The sequence below is a fragment of the Camarhynchus parvulus genome, chromosome Z, assembly GCF_901933205.1.
Source record: "Camarhynchus parvulus chromosome Z, STF_HiC, whole genome shotgun sequence".
NCBI lineage: Eukaryota > Metazoa > Chordata > Aves > Passeriformes > Thraupidae > Camarhynchus > Camarhynchus parvulus.
Genome location: NC_044601.1, coordinates 26,742,454 through 26,763,721, shown reverse-complemented (window position 1 = coordinate 26,763,721; position 21,268 = coordinate 26,742,454). Strand labels below are relative to the sequence as shown.

The 21,268-nt window shown below is 34.7% G+C and overlaps 1 protein-coding gene across 1 annotated transcript in view; it reads left to right on the top strand.

Annotated features, from left to right (window-relative positions):
- The window catches only part of ADGRV1 (adhesion G protein-coupled receptor V1), a 302,349-nt gene that overhangs the window by 89,615 nt on the left and 191,466 nt on the right, over positions 1-21,268 (top strand). Inside the window, exons 37-56 of the mRNA XM_030969486.1 lie at positions 801-931; positions 1,164-1,263; positions 2,114-2,293; positions 3,794-3,957; positions 4,497-4,590; positions 7,242-7,320; positions 7,904-8,042; positions 8,578-8,719; positions 9,148-9,410; positions 10,881-11,056; positions 12,517-12,641; positions 13,498-13,664; positions 13,753-13,896; positions 14,779-14,886; positions 15,389-15,641; positions 16,310-16,429; positions 16,608-16,830; positions 17,297-17,501; positions 18,445-18,591; positions 20,858-21,113. Coding sequence (XP_030825346.1) covers positions 801-931; positions 1,164-1,263; positions 2,114-2,293; positions 3,794-3,957; positions 4,497-4,590; positions 7,242-7,320; positions 7,904-8,042; positions 8,578-8,719; positions 9,148-9,410; positions 10,881-11,056; positions 12,517-12,641; positions 13,498-13,664; positions 13,753-13,896; positions 14,779-14,886; positions 15,389-15,641; positions 16,310-16,429; positions 16,608-16,830; positions 17,297-17,501; positions 18,445-18,591; positions 20,858-21,113 — 3,216 coding nt within the window. The remainder of the gene's footprint in view (positions 1-800; positions 932-1,163; positions 1,264-2,113; positions 2,294-3,793; positions 3,958-4,496; positions 4,591-7,241; positions 7,321-7,903; positions 8,043-8,577; positions 8,720-9,147; positions 9,411-10,880; positions 11,057-12,516; positions 12,642-13,497; positions 13,665-13,752; positions 13,897-14,778; positions 14,887-15,388; positions 15,642-16,309; positions 16,430-16,607; positions 16,831-17,296; positions 17,502-18,444; positions 18,592-20,857; positions 21,114-21,268) is intronic.

Here is a 21,268-nt window from a genome sequence, read left to right as displayed (position 1 = left end):
ATGTAGATATTTCATACTTTATAATCATATAAATTTTCTTAATTTTCCAAAACTTTTTGAAGAGTTCACTCTTTAAGTGACCATTTGGTTAAATATTATAAATGTGTAAAAAATACCATAATTACATCTTAGAGATGCTTGTTTTCATTTGATACTTATTATCTCTGAAATGATAATAAATTATTAAAATAATTTTTAAATTAGCAAACATTAATGTTTTGCTTCTAAATACTGTCCTTTTAAAATTATGAATTGGGTTTTTTTCTGGATGTTTTCTAACATCCAGAAAGCGGTAACATTTTTAAATTCTAACTCACATAAATGGAACTTCTGGGTAACTGCAAGCATTTTTACACATGCATTATTTGAAGTCACAAGGCACTGCAGATATTAGGAACATGTCTATTCCTTGCCAGTTAGCTGCTGTAGAAAACTGTGTTAAAGCTGTGTGTAGGGCATTTACTCTGTGTGTAGTTCACAAACACATACTGCTCTTCTTTTGTCCATGTTTGATAGCAGTTATGCATATGTACCAGGCTTCTTTATATTTTGATAGTTCTTTCTGAGAATGGACTAAATTCATAAAAACCCATGAGGAAAGAGTTCAGATTTGTGAGGATTTTGTTTCAATTAAAAAAAAAAAAAGTAGTACATTACTGCTGGGAAGCTCACTATTAAAAATATTAAGGTTTTAAATAAAAAATTCTTTAACTGTGATTAATTTTTTTTTTTTTTCATTGTAATAGTTGAATTGTAGAAGAAGAAATCCCAAAATACTGCATTTTGTCATTTGTTCCTAGGACAACAACTGCAATTCCATGTTGTAAGAACTGCCCCAGGACTGGGAAATGTTACTGTTGAGTGGAAGATAGTTGGACATAACATAGAACAAAATTTTGAATACTACTCTGGAATTCTCTTTTTTCCTGAGGTGAGTCCATTAGAAAATCTAATGGCTACAAGGGAATATTGTAATTTGAAGTGAGCTGACAGAACAAGTATGCTTTTAAAGCAGTCTTGTTTTGATATGATTAAACAACAGAGCTTTTATAGTTTTCCATATGTAACTTTGCATTTCTTAAAGGTATTGCTCAAAATACATATGATAGAGTGGTATTACTTGTACTCTGTACACTAATGACTAATCAGTTTATCAATTATAGGGAATATTGAATACAACATTATATGTCCACTTGCTGGATGACCGTATTCCAGAAGAAAAAGAAGAATACCGGATCATCCTATACAACATCAAAACAGAAGGTAATGCAGAACTACAGACTGCTATATCTGCTGTATCTAAAATTGCCATTTAGTAATGTAATAACTTTGTGGTTATTAAACCATTTTGGAAGTCTAGGGCTATGAATATTGAAAATGTTGCAAACTATGCAAAATTTGTTCATGGTTTATTGAAACAGACTTGATACCTCTGTATATTAATGTATACATATGCTACAGATGTCATAAAATAAATGGATGTTTTTAATCTTTTTAAACAATCTTCAAGCTGTCTCTCTGATCTGTCTCTGAATTAGAGTAGATCAGAATATTTTACTCTTTCATTAAAATTGTAATGAGAAAAGAAGCATGAAACCACATCCCTTCTGAAATATCCTTTGTTAAACTGGAATTAATGTCTAAACACCATCTAAACATCAAGGCAACACTTGTAGTAATTTCTTGATAGAATGATTGAGAAATTGAATATAATTTTAACTTAATGAACGAATTATGATGAAATTTAGGAATTATAATGAATTCCTAAAAAAACTTTTCTCTTTCCTTTTACAACTGAAGTACTTTAGGGAAGTCCAGTGTCTCTTCATATTTCTCATTTCTTAACACAGTCTTGAACTCTATTCTTTTTATGTGTATAATTTTTGTTGTGATTGAATGTTCCCGTGCTTGTTAAAGAATGCAATTACATATAAGAATTAAGAATGCAATTACATTCCACACAATCTGTAAAATTCATTGAGCATATAATGTGTTTGGTTTGATTTCATTTGCAGTGTTACTGACTGTCATTTGTACATAAAAATAGCAGTAACGTAAGACAAGACTTGATTTACCTAACACAATTAACTGTAGTCCATTGATTCTTTTGCAGGTGTTTCTCCTTCTGGTGCTGCTGTTTTGGATAGTCAAGGATATGAAGCTGTTCTAACAGTAGAAGCTAGTGATGAACCACATGGAGTACTGGATTTTGCTTCTCCATCCAGGGTAGTTTTACTTCCAGAGGAAAACAGAACAGTTCAACTTTTTATTAACAGAGAATTTGGATCTCTAGGTTTGTATAACATCTCCAAGAGAAATTAAATTTTGTTTTCAAAATCATTAGACAAATTAAAGCCATGACAGAGAGGCTAGAAATTCTGGAAAACCTTGGATACAACTGTGTTTTCAGAACTTCTGGGCTCCTTACTGCCGGCTTGAAAACTAAATTTTAGTTAAAAATGAAGCCATAAACTTTAATTCCACAGCAAGGGAATTCTGGGAGCTATGGCATAGCTAGCTGGCTGTTAGGGTTGTACTTTTATGTCCAGCAAATCTGTCTTGAATTGCCTGTCCAGAAGAAATAAAAAAACAGGAGAAAAGGAGCTTGTATGGAATTATCATTCGAACAACATCCCCTCTATAAACTTCAGAATCTGACAGTTTAGGAATATCCCATGGAAAAAGTTGCATTGATGCCTCTGAATTCAGTTTATGCCTCTCCTAAGAATTCTGTATTTCTTTTTAATTAAATTTTCCTTTTAAAATCAAATTAAGTAGTACTAATTTCAATAATGCAATGTGTGCCTAAATATTTTTTGTGGGTTTTTTTTCTGAGTATTTTATCTTCCATTGAGAGATAGCACACATAATCATTTTCTATTAACATTTTTAGGCTATATTTAGACCTCTGTTAAAATCTCTTTTATTTTTATTTTCTTGGTTTTGAGGTGAAGTGATCAGTTGAAACAAGCATTCAAGATCTGGGCACACTATAGATTTGCAGAGGAATTTAAATATAATTTCTTTTTTTCCCATTTCTTTTTTAATGTCAATCAGTATGTAAATTACCTTTCCAATGCTACTTAGGAAAATATTAATATATTCTAAGTTTCAATTGTAAATGTAAAATCTCTCAATTGAACACCATATTTATTTATTAAAATGAACATTCTTTTATGTTTTATTTCATACAGACTAACATTGAATTTCATTTGTCATTTTATCTCCAGGATCACACTCTTTAAATTTGCAATTTGACTTACTGTGGCAGATTCATGAGATATGGCTTTGTAATAATAAAAAAAAAATCTAGCTTTCCCTCTAGTAAAATTTATCAATGTGTCCCCTAATTTTTATTCTCTATAAATATGTATGGCAGTCTGTTTGGGAAGGAAATTAAATTTAGAACTCTTCTTAGAGCCTTTCTTAGACATCAGTCGTTCCTGAAAGTCTCTACTTCCCTTGACACCAAACCTGGTATTAATAATACATTAGATGTCCCAGGTATGTAATCTAATATTTGCAGTTCACAGCACCTCAAATAGATGAATACATTGGGTCCTAATGCTTCTGAGTCCTATAGTCTTGGACAAATTATTAAAGGCTGGACTGTAAGAAATAAGTCCCATTGGTTTCAGATTAGTGTTTTAATCCTCTGGTTTGTAGTTAGGCTTTCCATTTTTTCAATGAGCATTTGCTCTATTTTCTTTGTCTATTCTAGTGAACATTACGTAAGAATTGAAAAAAAGTGTTTTGTTTCTTTGGTTTTTTTTTTTTGTCACATTTTAAACAGGTGCTATCAATGTTACATATGCCACAGTTCCAGGATTAGTCTCCTTAAGTAATCAGACAGAGGGGACCTTGGCTGAACCAGGAGCTGATTATGTAGCTGTTTCTGACTCAGTGATTTTGAAAGAAGGAGAAACATCAGCTGCCATAAATGTTACTATTCTAGAGGTAAATTCTATATCCTTTCACTCTATACTTATTGGTATGACAATTGAAAAGGAATATTGTGGAGCCTGGATCTTGCATGCTGTATTATTTGAAGCTATCAACTTTATGGTGATTTAGAAAGACTGCTTTGTTCTTTAATGGTAAAATCACGGAAGGACAGATAGTAACAGAAGACAGTGCTACTTATAGTTAAGTGAAATTTAACTCTCTCATAATGACTTTTTTTCTGATATTCCGATCAGTGTCATTCATTGCTTACTACTGGCTCCTACTTTATCAGTGGTTGTTATTTGTGCCTGCAGAATTGAGCAGAAATCTATTCACATCTAGTTCAGTGTCCCCACAGTATTTTCCATTAAATGTAATGTTTTACTTCGTAATTTACATTTTATGTAAAAATGTTCCAGGAAAATGGAAACATAAATTAATTCTAATGTTGCTATAAGGTTAGAGACTTCTAGTGTGTTATTTTTTGACAAATTCTGTGATTGTTTCTTAAAGAAAATGAAAAGAGAATATACTGAATTTGTGTTTTGTAGGATGATGTACCAGAAGTACAAGAATTCTTCTTCGTTAATTTAACTTCAGTGGAACTTATCATGAACCATTCAACTTCCTCCCCACCTAGGCTGGGTAAAACAACTTACAAACCATTATGATTAATTTTATTTTTATATCAGTTGAATGAACATTATATTACTCTGGCATATTATTATTCTGCTTGCCACTTCCCAAATAAGCCAAAATGAGACAAGATATTCTGCAAGAAACATTGTAGAACATCAAACATAGTCATTATTACACTGGTTTCTTATTTTTTAAAGCCCTGTAAAAATTATAAGACAATTTTCACAAAGGAGTTATTTAGTTGGAGAACACAGTTACTTCAAAAGTTGTGTTGGCAATGTGTTAATGTGATTTTAATTTCTGTAAATGACAGAAACAAATACGTACAAAGAATTCCTTCAAGTTCCTTTGCTCACTCTTTCAAAAGTATCTTTTTATTACTTTTTATCAGATTTACTTTTAGGAATCATGATCTGCTGTGTTCCTGCTCTTCCACAGAACTTCATTAATTGCTTGCTTATTGAGTCCTCATTCTGCTGCCTAACTCAGTAGCACAGCTGCCATTGGCTTTAAAGACTGTTGGGTTATCCTGTGACACCAGTGACTAATTATGCTTATTATTTCTAACATCTTCTATGACTCTTTTTCCCTTTCTTTGCATGCGTATTGAAGTGACAGAATTAATTCATTACAGACTGAAAGGTAACTTGCAAGACTGATTGCTGCTGTATAGACACTGAGCTCTGATTAGTTGAGTCTAAATTTTAAAAAATAGAAAGAATAACACTGAAGTATGAAGGATTTCCTGATTTAAATTGTTCTGAGCGACATATAATCTTACCTTCTGCTGTAAGTAGTTAGCAGTCTGAGTATGACCATTTGATTCTGATGTACTTAGGATGATCAGATAATAGTTTTAATCCATGAGACAAAATTTTGTCCTCATTATAAAATGTCACAATTAATTCTGTTATCAGACTATTTTCTAATCTTGTTTTCCCTTTTTGTGTTTTTTCTTTGTTATGACTGAGAATTCAAATCCTTGTTGGTGCAGTGCATTTGTTTAGGATTTAGCAATCCTGTTCTCCATAGGAAACCTTTAATATAATTCTAGGTGCCTAATATCAAAAGTGATGGTTGTCCTGCACATGACACTGATATGCAGTTAATCATACCCATCTGGAATATATCATAAATGCTGTCTCTGTCTTAGCCATGTGCATGCAATATGTGGTGTAGGTCTAAGATGTCTGTGACATATAGTTATACACATGGAACTTAAGTGACCTTTATTTCTGATCTGAGACTTCATGGATATGGAGCAGAAGGAGGAAACATAAAGGACAGTTCTGTTTTCTTCATGCTGCTCTCGCTCCATCCCATCATCTAGAACAGGTGGAAGAAAAGGCCCAATTCTAATACAAAAGTGCAAGGAATTAAGAAAAGGGAAAATGTTCAAAACTTGAAAATGATGAAAGAAAAACGAATAAACTTAATGGATAGAAGCAAGAATTAAGATAGGGTAAAATGTCAGGAGGTCATCAGGAGAGAGGAGAGATGCCAGATGTGAAATTGCAGGTCTCATATTAAAAGTGAGGTATTATAGGTCTTGAGTGAGTTGATCAGACTATGACATGATGAGGGAAAACACCAGTTAGGAATCTGAAGGGTCTGTATGCGCTGTAATCCCTATGGATTTCTAAATCTTTCTGCTGTCTGTATAGAGATGTTGCAGCTGCTGTTCATGTTCGTCATTGTCTCATAGTGTTGGATTTGGATTCAAGGCAATGATCATTTACTTTTATTAAGTTTTATCTGATTTAATAGAAATCTCTCAGATAGTTCTAAAAATTGTATATTTACTACAGATTTAGTGGAGTCAATTTCTTTTGTAGAAATTGTCAATCTTAATTTATTTTTAATTTTTATTAAAATTTAATTGAAGTAAATTGAGATATTCATATGATGCTGTTTAAACAAAATAAGGCATTATTTTCTCAGAAAGATCAAGTTCTGACTGTGAAGTTCTGGTCTGTGAAATCAGTGGAAATTGCCAGCATTAATCTATTATTCAATATTTTCACAGGGCAATACATGCAATAATCTTGCAAAGTTATTATGAATAAACATGTGTTTTTATATGGTAATAGAATCTTAAAATACATAAACTAACTAAAAGGAAATTAATAATTCTTTTTTTATAGCAAAATCTGTGGTGTGTGCCATTAAGATTTATTATCAGGTACTAAAACATTTATATGAGATGATATACTGGATCATTTATTATACTTTTTTACTCATTTTCCCTCCAATATTCAGAATTGCACTGTCTGCAAAACGTTAAATATCATCATAAGAAAAACACACAATGAATTCAGAGTTGATGAAAAATCTTGGTTTTGTAATTTTCTACTTTTTCTGTGCCATGAGTTTTCTTCAATTTTTTTCTTTTTTTTTTTTAATACATTAAATATAATGGTGGCAATTCAAGGCCCTGTGTTGTAGTTCAAATAGTAAGCTACTAAGGACACATTTTCTTGAAGCCTTTCCAAGTATCCTGCTCACTTCCTTTTCTCCTCTACATTTTGGAAATGGAAAATTATCTTTTTCTTCTACAAAATTAGTAAAGATATAGAGAAACGCTTCTGTTATTCTTGAAAATAATGAAAATTAACTCTGTGGTTCTTACATACTTGTCTTTCTGTTTTTCCTTTTAGATGCAGAAGGTTTAGCTTCTCAAATTATTATTGATGCTAATGATGGAGTAAGAGGAGTAGTTGAATGGGAAAGTACCAAGTAAGTCTTGTCACCTTGAAGAATTCCCTATGGGAGTTAATTATTAGTGTTGCCCAACTATTTTCATTTTCAGTTAAGAGTAAAACTCCTATTAACGTTAGGAACAGATCTTTCAGCTGACTACATATTATTCAGTTTAGTGGAACTGGAAAGATAATGCCCACACTAGAAACCCAACATTTGCAGTATGTTTACTCAGAAATCTCGTGCTACCATGTATTTATTTTCACTATTGTCCTTTGGTATTGTGGACTTCCATGACGCCCTCAAACCTCCATCCAGTGCCCCAGCCTCTGCATCCATGTAAGCACGCACATTGACACCTCCCACATCTTTTTTGCTGATTTCCAGGAGCTAGAAAAAGGCATCCATGCTTATAGACAGGCTTAATCTAGTTCAAGTCCATTTTGATAAGGAAAAAAAAAGTATAATGGTTGCATTAGACAAGTGGCTTTACTGTAATAGGCACTTTTTCTTAAAAGGTAGAGGGGATTTTAAGTGAAAATATAAAAATTATCTATCCACCATCTTATTAAAAAAATGCTCAGTGAACACTGAGAATTTGTCTTGGTTTTTGTTTTAGTTTTGAAGTTAATGAAACTCATGGGAATCTGACCATAATGGCATACCGAAACAAAGGCTCTTATGGAAACGTGTCTGTGTTTTTTTATGCCCAAAATTTGGAGGCACAACTGGGTTTGGATTTTAATGTGGTCTCAAGGGTAAGAAGCAAATTTTAAATCTGGTAGTTTTTGTTTCTTCAGCTTCCTAAAAAGAACATAATCTTATTTATTCTGCAAAATGGTCACTAGTACAGCTATATTTCTCAACTTCTTTCAGTTGCTCTGATCATCTGAATACAGATAGATTTAATAATCTTATTTTAGTCTTTCTTTCTTTTTTAGTACTAAAGCATTTTTTAATATGACACATTGTAAACTTGGAAACATCTACTTCAAATACAATTTGCTTAGAAAGAGAATATAAAATTTTATGTAAGTTTTAATATTTTTTGCAAAAGAACTTTCAAAGTGAATTGCTCTTGTTTGTCCTCACTCTATGATGTGCTAAACTATTTAACGGTTTTGCTTCTTTTTCAGTCAATTTATAAAATTATTATAAAAATTGACATAGAAATTACTCTTCTTGTCTCTTCTTTCCTCCTTATTTAACGCAATTCTGCTTAACCTTAGTTTAAAATTTCTGTGTGCATTATCAGCTATAGAATATTCAATGCTTTCTGTGTTTCATTGCTAGACTCTTTTTTTTGCTGATGGAGAAAGGAATAAATCTGTTGTTGTTGTGATTTGTGATGATGATATTCCTGAAGGTGCTGAGAAGTTCCAATTAATTCTAACAAATCCCTCATTTGGCCTGGAATTAGGGGAGAACACAACAGGTAAATCCTAGTTTTGATGTTCTCATTCTTCAGAATTGTATCTCAGTCACTTTAATTTCATTCTTCTGAATAATCATGTTTTAGAAAACACCAGTGTACTCCTATGGTAAATTATTAATCTCATTTGGAATTTCTTAAACATCACTGTGAAAAATGTAAAACTAATAAAATAATATGTAAAATAAGGAATCAGAAAATGCAAAAGCTGGATGTTTTAATAAGAGAGTCTAGATTCTTCCTTTCTAGAAATCTTCCTAGATAAAACAAAATACTTACATATTCTGTTAAGTTGTATCAGGGACATAAAAGCAATATAATTATATTAAAGAAAAAATGGATTTATGTATATATTTATTTATTTGTATATGTGTACAATTATATTTTATTATTTTAATTAAAACATATTTCTGTTACTTATTTTTCAAAAGCCACAATTACTATATTTGCCAATGATGATGGACACGGAATTTTGTCATTCAATAACAGTGATCACTTCTTCCTGAGAGAGCAAACAGCTCTCCATCTGATGGAAAGTGTTGCAGTATTAAATATTATTAGAGAACCTCCTGAGGGAATATTTGGAACAGTGTCTGTTCAGTATCTTGTAAGTGAAATTAATTCTTCAGAGCCATCAGTGGATTTGGCCCCTTCTCAAGGATACATTGTGCTGGAAGAGGGAGTCAGATTTAAGGTAATATGGTAGTTATAAGACAAAAAGTGAAGAAGGCTTTTTTAAAAAATATTTGAAACATTTCAGCAATGTTTGTGGTTTTTCATGTATTAATTTTTTTCTTATGTTTTCCTTAATTCTCAGAATAAACTGAGCTAGTGGGAGTGCAGAAAAATTGAATATGCTTTTCTGTACATATTTGTCTTTTTGTAATAGTTCAGATAAACTGAAAACAATATATTGGGTATATAGTATGATGTGTGTATAGGACTATTTATTTATATGTATTTAGTATACAGCTGAAACTCAAACTTTGACATGCAGTCATGATTTTGTACTGTAAATAATTGTGGGGGAATTAAAAATACTATTCCTTTATGTGCCCTGAATTGAAGAGAGTATGCTGCAGCAAAGGCAAAAGGGGAACAGCTTTCAGAGTTTTAGAAATTTAAAATTACTTATTTTTCTGGCAGTATTAATCCCACTTCTGAACTGTCCCCACAAGAATTTAAGCTAGAAAATGAGCTGTCTTAACTGTGTCAATAACAGGTTAGTATGTTATGGTTAGGGGAGTAGGAGCTGAAACAAACCTTTCTGAAAACACTGGTTTTCAGTTTCTGAACCTAAAATGCATTTGACACCTCAGTGATGGCCAGTTTAGCAGATCTTTGAGAAGTAGGGGTGTAAAAGATTTCTCAATACAATCTTTAAATATGGTTTATTGAAGAAGTAAATAGAGATCTAAAATGTTGTAAGCTCTATTTTAATTCCAGACCTGTCATTACTAAATAACTTTTCTAAGGCAAAACTACATGTACTACTGTAACTTTCACCTCTTTGGGTAATTGGGAGGATGACAGTGAAAACATCTATTTCTTTCTGGAGTGTTCTCTGCTGATTTGAGACCACCTTGAGACAATCCTGTTCTTATCCACCATGGTGTAGTAGAGGGAAAAAAACATCAAGAAGAGAGTATTTCAAATATTTCTCTGTTGCCTTTTTTTTCCTTCTTTCTCCCCAGGTAGTTACCAGAAATGTAACTACCCTATTGCCCATGAGATAGTTCAGTTGACAACTCAAGTAAAGTAAACCCACCTTGACTGAGCTGTGATAAGGTAGCTGTATGGGGACTATATTATCAAGGAATGTGTAGAATAAATACAAAACAAAAGTATGAAAAAAGGATCCAAACCTGTTACATTACAGAGAATCTTATTATAAGAGTAAAGAGGAGAGGGGGAAAAATAAAAAGAACGTGGATATGCTCATGCTAGTGTTGCACTAATGGAGGTCAGCAGAAGGATTACTTTAGAACCCCATCCTGAACTATCCAGGCCTTACTCCTGCCCTCTCCAGTTCAAGAGTTGCTGTTGTACTGCCCTGCTGTCCAGAGCTGTACAGGGAAAGAACAGAAACAGCAGCATGGCTTGAATAACATTGTCATTATTAGCTGTCAAGTCTCAGCAGCTTTCTATGCTTCTTTCTTGTCAGACACTGCATATTTCTGCAATCCTGGATGAAGAACCAGAATTGGATGAGCACTTTATTGTCACCTTGTTCAATCCAACTGGAGGAGCCAGACTAGGCACCAGAGTGCAAAGTATGATTACAGTATTACAGAACCAGGCTCCACTGGGGCTTTTCAGCATCTACCCAGTTTCAAATAGGTAATGAACCCTGATTCAATTAAAAGGAAGGGTTTTTTTCATATTCATAGAGATGGTTTCCCTTTAAAAAAATTAGGAATCCAGTTTTAGAATTTATAATTTTAAAAATGACACTATTTGTCAAATATCATTACTGCTATACAGTAGAGCAGGAAAGCACTTAAAATGGACTATTCACCATTAGAAATGTTGATTTCTCAGTGCATTTTTCCATGAAACAATATTTCATTATTCCCTAAATATTTCCCTAATAGTAATCAATATTACAAATTCCAAACCATAAACCAGTGTCCCAGGAATCAGAAATTTTCTAATTTACCTATTTATTTAAGCCTATGTAAGATACACACTCACTCAGGGCTGTTTTTTCAGAACCAATTGAGCCAATCTTACTTGGACAAGCTCAAGAAGTGGCCCTTGGGAATCTCATGAGTTTTAACAAGACCAAGTGCAAAGTGCTGCACCTGGGCCAGAGCAACCCCCAGTACAGGCTGGGGCATGAACAAATCGAGAGCTGCCCTGCCCTGAAGGACATGGGGGTGCTGGACATGAGCCAGCCATGGGCACTTGCAGCCCAGAAAGCCAAATGCGTCCTGGGCTGCATCCAAAGCCCTGTGGGCAGCTTTGGAGGGAGGAGATTCTGCCCCTCTGCCCTGCTCTGGTGAGACCCCACCTGCAGAGCTGCCTCCAGCTCTGGGGTCCTCAGCACAGGAAGGACATGGAGCTGTTGGAGCAAGACCAGAGGAGGCCACTCAGTTCATCAGAGGAATGGAGCACCTCTGCTCTGAGGAATGCTGAGAGAATTGGGATTGTTCAGCCGAGAGAAGAGGCAGCTTTGTGCTGACCCAATTGCAGCCTTCTAGTGCCCTAAAGGAAGCCTATCTGAAAGTTGGAGCGGGACTTTTGGCAAGGGCATGTAGTGGCAAGAGGGAATGACTTAAAACTGAGAGTCAGTAGGTTTAGATTAAATATCAGGAAGAAATTCTTTACTGTGAGGGTGGTGAGGCGCTGGCAAGAGAAGCTGTGGATGCCACATCTCTGTAGGTGTTCAAGGTCGGGTTCAATGGAGCTCTGAGCAATCTGGTCTAGTGGAGGATGTCCCTGCTTATGGCAGGAGGGCCGGAACAAGATGATCTTTAAGGTTCTTTTCAACCCAAACCATTCTATGATTATATTAGTCTATGATATGGAATAATGTTTTCAGAAATCATTCAGCTTCAGCCATACACTTGTGTGTTAGATTTCAGACTGGCTTAATATTTTGTTGAATTTCCCATGATTTTGTCAAACCCTTGTGTGAAGAAACATTGGACAACCTTAATTAGTATTAGTCCACCACAGAGCAAACCCAGTATTTTCTTTTTATTGCATATTCTGTGCTGAAAATGTACAGTAAGAATCCTATTTTTATACTATAAAAATAATGCATCTTAAAATTTATTTACAATTCTCAAATTTAGGACAAGTATCTTCATAGTTGAAGAAGCGAACACTACGGTTTATTTGAAAGTTTCACGGAGTAATGGGCTCAACGTATCTGTGAGTGTTGAATGGGAGACCTTGTCGGATACTGCATTTGGCATCAGTAAGTTCACTTTATCAAGAGCATCTGTTTCTGTTTTCAGAGTGAAGATAGCTACAGAGTAACCAAACACAGGAAATATAACTTTGGAATGAAAATTCACTTATAATATTCTTATGATATCAAAATTCATTAGATAAAGGATCTTGGCTGCTTAAGAGTCAGTTTGTCATCAGCCATTGCTGCCATAGTTTCAAAAATCTGTGTTGCTCTTCCTGTTGCTTATGTATTTACACAAGACCTTTGATTTAAAAATCTGTTCTTTACTACTTGTAGTTCTGAATTTTTCTAAATAACATAAAAGACACTGTTTTCTGTAAATGTTGAATGACCAGGCCATTTAAGAATCTTATTGCCATGACTACTACTTGTGATAAGAGAAAAAATGAGGATAAATACATTTTTAGTTTCTTTCTCACTTTTTTATTTCTTCTTATCTAGTTAATTTTCTCACTACCTAAATTCCAAACAGAGTCACTCTGAATCACACTCAATTTGCCTATGCATTCTCCGTATGTAATAGTAATATATGAGAAATTAATTTATTTTTTAACTTTCTGTACAACCTCAGTGCTATACCATTTCCATGCATTTACATGCACTTGTACCAACTATTTAGAAAAAACTCAGAATATAGATTAGGCATTTAGAGCGTGGTGGGTTTGACTAGAAGATTGTGGATTTGACTATTGTATAAACCACTCACTTAAGAGCTGGACTTGATAGTCCTTGTTGGTCCATTTAAACTCAGAATATTCTGTGATTTCTGATACTAGATTTGGTTTTCATAAATAAATAATGAAAATGGTGTTGTAAAAGACTGTAAAGATAAATACTTCTTTCTTATACTGTATTGCAGAGGATGGTATCAGTGTTCTGTCTGTCGTGCAAAGCTTTGTGGAAGAGTCAGCAGCTAGCTGGTGTTTCTTTGAATTGGAAGAAAACCTGTATGGTGTGCTGTTGCGTTCACCTCCATCTGTGTTTTCTACTCTCTACCAGTGGAAAGGAGTTTTTGTTGCCATTGAGGTAAATGCTTGCTTACAGACACCACCATTAACCATGCTGCTTAATAAAACCTTGACATTTCACTTCTACATTTTTGTTCCTCTCTCAGAATTTCAGTATGTGGAATCCTAAAAGCTGTGTGTCTTTCCAAATCCATGCCTCTCCTTACCTTGTGATTACTCATGGAGGAAGCAGTCAGGGAGCTTCCAACAGCAGTGTATATGTATTCATGCCTGGACGCAGACTATTGAAGGTAAATCTGTGTTACTTACAAATTCTTTAAATAATGGGGTTAGAAAGGACTTTGTGAGGCCCTTCTGTTCTGCCATGTTTTGGGAAAAAGAGCTCTGTTCTCAGATAGTTTGGCTACTGAACACTCTTCATGAGTCAGTGATGTAAGTTATTGTCTTGGTTTAGGCCAGGGCAGGGTTAATTCTGCAGTAGCCAGGAGGGGGTATGGCTGGAGCCTGGAGGTTATTCTATGCCACCTCATGTAATTTTCTGTTGACAGGGGAAAGAGGCCCTCCTGGGGGTTGGGGTAGTTGGGTGCAGTTCACATATTGATGGGTTTTGCATAGTGAGCATTTTCACATGTGAATTTTGCCTGTACCCTCTGCTATTATTATTGTTGTTTTTACTGTTAATTTTCTTATCACGTTGCTGTTTGCAGTAAGTTGTCCTTATCTCAACCCATGATCTTCACCTTTTGTGCTTCCAGTTCTCCTCTCCATCCCACGGCAGGGGGGAAAGGAAGAGGCAGCATGGTTTGGAGTGTTTCAGTGGGAATACTAAACTGAAAAATACCATTCCTAAACCATGACAGTTATTACAGCTTGTTGTCTAATGTTTTTTATAGTCATATTTTGAGGGAGAGATAAAATGACCTTGGAAGTGAAGAGAGAAATTGTGGAGTAATGAAGTCATAGAGCATTTTCTGAAAAATATATGATAAGTAATACTAATTTTGTAAAATGATCCCATATATATTTTTAAAACTATAAAATGACATCTATGAAAATTTTAATATATTATTTTATATATGTTTTATATGTTTACAGTTTTTAAAATCTTTGTGTGCATATGTATAAACTTGAACTGACTTCCAAATACCATTTTTGCCATATTTTCCTTGTAGCTACAGACCCTCTCTATTTTGGATACCACGCTTGTCAAACATTTTGCTGTGGATGAAGAAGACTATTTGGTTTTTGTGAGTGATACCACCAGTTTCAGTTCCATCCAGGTTAGAGCACAGTTGTCTTCATGGCTTTGATGTAGGTAGTTTGATTCGTTTTCGGTTTGAAATATGAAGGAAATATAGATAAAACAGTAAGTATGTATTCATGAAAAAGTAGTTAAATTTCTATTATAGATTTACAAGACATGAAATTCTAGACTTGTCTAAATGTAACAACATTCCTTACATTAACATGTAATTTAGACTTGTTTTGATTACATTGCTACTGTCATTTCTGTTTTGAAGTCTATTACATTAAATAACTATAGAGATAGAAATAGCTTCTGACCATAAACCTGTTCATCTGAAGAACAGGCACAGGCGCTTTCAGTAAGGTAGTTACTTGCAGTTGTTTATCAGTGTGCTTCCACCATAATGTAGGATCCACTACAGAAATGAGGAATTCAGTTGATTGTAAGTCTTTCCAATTTCTCATCAAAACACTTAATTTCTTTTTTCTTAGTGCTTGTTATAAATATATAATAAAATACGTATTCTATTTTTGCAGGTTTTCCAGTGGAATAAAGATATATTTGTGCTGCATCATCAGCTACCACTTTACAAAGCTCTGAACATTGCCTTGTTTCCCCGAGGAGGCATTATGTACTTACTAGTTTCTTTGTCAAATACCAGCCAGAATGTACTCTTATACCAATGGGTGAATAATGAGTTTAGGAATATTCGTCAGCTACCAGCAAAAGAAATAAAACATATGGAGGCCTGGACTTCTGGATCTGATATATATTTAATTGTTGCAAAAGGTATTTAGCAGAAAACAAACACTGAGTTTGCTAAGTGTATGCTGGCTTGTTTGATAGCAAAGGTATTTGGAATAAAAGGGGTTTAGATAGAGATTAAAATATCACTGCTGGATGACAATTTGCTGAAAAGGATCTTACCGAAGTAATCTCTGTTTTGTACCTCAGAAAATGAAAGCATTGTTTATGTGCTCAAATATTTATGAAACTAATGAAATATTTTCCCAATAACAATAGGGAATAATAACTCTATTCCTCTAACTGCAAATTGTACCCTTTCTAAGCTTTCCTGAGCTTTGTTATATGCAAATACCATTGTTCAGCAAAGTGCATTTTTATTACAAGTATGACACTTTAGACATTGTTTTATGTCTGCATCCCTGTGACTCTTTAAAAGTGTGTATTGCAGTCCATAGGTTTCTTTGCAGTTGACTGTTGTCTGCTGGGTTTTTTAGTGTTCTTATATGTGAATGTGTGCAGAAAAACACAAAAAAAATGGGAAATCATGCAATGGAATTATGCAAGTAAAAAGGCAGATACAATCACTGGTCTCACTTTGTAATTAAAGTTGCCAACCTCTGCCTTTGAGTGGCCACCAGTGTGTGATACAATCGAGAGGCAGCAATATAATGTATGTATAATGTATGTTTTGTAATTTTTCCCCTTTGTAGAAGCTGGAAGTTCTGAAATTTTCATCTGGGAGACAGGGCAGTCTACCTTCAGACACTTTCAGTCTCTTCCAGTCTCTGCTGTAAGAAACATCCATGTTTTCATACCTCCTTCAGGTTTAGGTAAGATTTTTTTTATAGTACTGGAATTGAAGAAACATATGCATTCAATTTTCATATTATTTATCAGATTTTAAGAAATACTTTTAACAATTGAGCTGCCAAGGGCATTTCTGATATTATAAGAAATTTTAAATATATCACTGAATATTTCTTCTTTTCTCTTCCTTGCTCAATGTAGTTCACATCCTCCTCTCTGGTAAGGACACAACAGCACTGTACTCCTGGAACTCAGAAGGGAACCAGTTCTCTCTGATGCTGGAAGCCCCATATGCAGATCATATCACTTTCACTACTACAAGGTCTCTGAACTCCAGCAAGAGTTTGATTGCTCTTTCTGTTGAATCCAGCTCCCAGATTTATGAGCTGACAACTATCTCCAACCAGTCAGATTTTATACCTAGGTAGGTTTTTTGGTCTATCTCCCAGCTCTTGCATTCCTTTTTCTGTGGTAGTCTTTTTGTTACAGTGAAGACCATTATAGGCTCCTCTGTGTGATGTGTTTATTAACACTAAAGAGAATTTTTCACAGGTAGACTTAAGATAACCTGAAGTCAAACTTCTCACAATTTGATTTAAAATATATAATAAAAGGACTTGTAGTTAAACTGGATATTGAAGCTTTTATTTAGGATAAATTAAATTACATTACATTAATAAGAAATATCAGTTACTATATATTCTATTGTAATTAGGAATAAAACCAAACCCAACACTAATCCCACAACCTTTAAACCTCATTAACTTACTCAGGAATATAAACAACAATTTCAGTGTCAAAAATGCTCTTTAAATTTCCGGTAGTGCTTTCAATGTTTGTTAATCATATCCTCAGTTTATAATTACTTGATGTGTTTGTTTGTATGCTAGTTCAGGTGAATTGATATTTGATCCTGGGGACATGGAAGCTGTGATAGCAGTCAATATCCTGGATGACATCATCCCAGAGGAGGAAGAATGTTTTCAAGTGCGTCTAAAAAACCCTAAAGGAGGTGCAGAGATTGGTGTCCACAGTTTTGTTAACATAATTATTCCTCCCAATGACAATGCCTATGGAGTCATTGCATTTGCCCAGGTAAAACTTTTAAGGTAATTCATTAAAATATGTATATATAATTTCTGAATAACAGAACACAAACCTACTAAAATTGCATGTGACAGGATTCTTTTTCTAAAGTCTTGTAGCAGCCTGAGAGAGAAGGGCTTTGACTTCCATTTAGCATTGTTACTTGATTATACAGATGACAGGTAATAGAAACTCAGATCCAGTCTGTCCCTTTTGTGGGCTTTTTATAATCCCCATACATTTAGAACAGCCCATTATTTTATCAGTTTTATTTTGCAGCAACCTAAAAAATTAGTTGTCAGATGGCATATATGATATCATCATAGTCTTTATTGATTGGTTAATCAAAGGAATTAAGTAAAGATTCTTTTCCTCTAAAATAGTTATACCACAGGATGAGCCCATCTGCCTGAACAAAATAAAAACTTTGGAGAAAATGTCAGACTAAAGGTATTATTTGGAGTTGTTGATTCTTAAATTATCAAATATTGTAGCAGTTCTGTAAACAGATATATGTACTAAATGCATAGTGAAGATATAAAACACAGAAGAATCATCATGAAATGAAACATTGTATCTGGACTTGTGTGAGAAGGGTGAATATTAGTAAAATAACAACAGTAAAAATATGTCTGTCTTGAAAGTCTACATGTTTATCTGCTTCACATGATTTGGACATAAAATACTGTACCAAAAAACACCCCTAACAAAAACCATTGAACTTTTGCCTTAGGATGAAGAGGTCTGACATTTCAAATTCTTGTGTTTATGAAATTTGGACCTGTTGAGTATTAAGTTATAAAAGTTTAATCAATAGACTTGCATTTAGCTGCTTAATCGTAGAATGATTTATTGAAGCCCAATGTCTCTGTCCTTTGAATATCCTGTTCCCTAAAGAAACTTCTCTTTTTAAGAAAATAATACTATGGTTCTGCTGCTGTATGTTTTCCAGAGTTCTTTATTTAAGCAAATTGAAGAAATGGAACAGGACAGCTTGATCACCCTGACTATTGAACGTTTAATAGGAACATATGGACGAGTTACAGTAGAGTGGATCACTAATGGGAGCATAAGTGATGTATTTCCAGCTTCAGGAATGGTATTTAATAATATCACTATTATTGGGGAGGCACTGACTGTATTGTCTCAGACAATAGAAAAAGATGTATTGAATAAGAAGGACAGTACACATTAGATTGCCCTATTTTTCTGTTAATCCCTGCTTCCTGGTCCTTTCCTGTGATTCAAATGTTTTGTGCTTCTGGCTGGCACATAATACAGCGGTATCACCCTTACACTTCTAGAACCTGATATTGCAAAGCTGTCCAGGCACAGGAGATGTGTATCTGTAGTATCCTATTCCCATCTTCCTTTTTTCCTGCTGTGAGATTCAGTTACTTTGTCAAACTGTTTACATAGGTGGGAATCTGGGAATGTTTGCTCTTTGTGCTGACCTTTTCAATACAATGGAGAACTGAAGTGGCCCAGCAGAATATGACAAGTCCCATTTTTCTATGTTTCTGAGACTTTTAGATTCCCAGCCATGTTAAAACCCAGTTTGTCCTGTGGCCAAAGCTCTTTATATGCCTTAGGACTGGCAGGAGTCAGTTTCTGTAAATCAAAGTCCTCCACCTTCTGGCTGTCTGTAGCAGACACAAAGCCTGAAAAATAGTGAAGAGAAAAATAAGTGAACTGGAAATCAAGGCTGCCAAAACAATCATACTGAAACTGTTAGAGTACTCCTTGTGCATTCCAGCTACATACCATATGAGTACACTGCACAGCTTTGCATGCAAGAAGAATCAGAAAGGTTGATATTAAGTGGAAATTTCTGTTTGTCCTACACATTATGTGTAGGCTAGACTAGATGTGTTTCTAGACACATCTTCCTTGCTGAGAAAGGCCTAATCAAGTGGCAGGCCCTTTGAATTTAAAAATAATAATATAGATAGACAAAGCATGTATCAATCATTTTATCTGAAGAAGAAAAAAAGGTTGAGTAGCCATTTTTTCACAAAGCAATGATTTTAAGAGCTATATGTTCATTATTTTGATATGGATATATGTGGCGTGTTGACCTTAGCTGTCTAAAAACCCCCAACTATTTCTCTCTTACTCGCCATCTCAGCAGGATGAGGAGGAAGAGAAAAATCGTGAGATAAAGGCTGTTTAATAAGAAAGGAAAAAGCCATTGTCTACCTGGATTTCTTCAAGGTTTTTGATACAGCTTGCTGTGGTTTTCTTCTCAATAAACTAATGTGTTACTGCTGCCCCTAGGGAGTGGTGGTAAATAGCTCCTTTTCAAACTGGCAACTTATCACAAGTGTGGTCCTTCAGGGATCAATATTGGGCCCAACAGTGTTTAATATCTTCATAAGTGATGTAGGTGATGAGATCAGGTGTACTCTGATGAAGTTTGACGATGCGAGGAAGTGGACTCTTTGGAGAGCCATCTAGCAGGAAGACCTGGATATGCTGGAACATGCATCAGGAACAAATGTTGCACTATGAAAAACATAGTTCAGGAGTGCAGCACCCACAGGCATCTATCCTTACTGGGGATTAGCTCCAGGGAAAGAGACCTGGGGATTCTGCTGGTCAAGAAGCTCAATATAAACATTATAAACATCAATATGAACATTGATGCAATCCACCAGAATATTTCTGGGTTGCATTAACAAGGTCACTCCCAGCAGAGATAAAGCCATCATTAGCCCACTCTACTGAGCACTTTTTGGGCTACAGCTGTAATTCAGTGTTCAGTTTTGGTCCCCATAATGGAAAATAGATATGGGCAGGCTGGTAGGGGTCCAGAGCTGACCACAAATGTGCTTAGGTGACAAGGAAGCCTGTCATACGAGGGAAGGCTGAGAGAACTGTTCAATCTTGAGAGAAGGTTATGGGGAGACCTTATGTTAAGATCATGTGTCAGTATTTAAAAGGTGGGCACAAAGGAGAATACTTTTACAAGGTGTTATGTTGAAAAGACAAGGGATAATGGATGCAAGTTACTCCTGTGGAGATTCTCACTGGACATAAGAGGAAAATCTTTCACCATGAGAACAATCATCCATTGGAATAACCCTCCCAGGAAAGTTGTGGACTCCCCGAAACAGACACTTCTAAGATTGAGCTGGAGAGGATGCTGGACCATCTTGGTTAGACTGTGGTACTGCCGAGAAAGATTGGGCCAGATAAATAATCCTTGTGGTCCCTTCCAACCTTGTATTCTATGATTCTATAAGATATGTATGTGTGTATGTAGATGCATTTTATAACTGATAGAGTTTACAGAATAAAACTCTAGGTTTACTAACACTGACAAGAAATTTGACTATTTTCCCCCCTTCCCTCTAAAACTTTAGGTTACATTTTCAGAAGGCCAGGCCCTGTCCACAATCACCCTGACAATTCTTGCAGACAGTGTTGCAGAACTTTCAGAGGCAGTGGAAATCATACTCACCCGTGTTACCACTGTGGATGTTCAAGATAGCACAAAAGGAGCTGTCATTGATCCCAAAAGGGCAAGAGCTGTACTTAGCATTTTACCCAGTGACTCTCCACATGGTGTGATTGAATGGCACGTGGAGTCTCTCTTTGTTAAAGTCACAGAGCCAGAAGGTAAGTCTGTTTCTTGATTCTTAGGAAAAAATTTTCAAAGTTTTTTCAAAGCATTGTTGAAGCTATAACACAGCTTACATAAATGTATATATACACACATAGATATATACATATATACATATATGTATATATGTATATATATATATCAGCAGTTT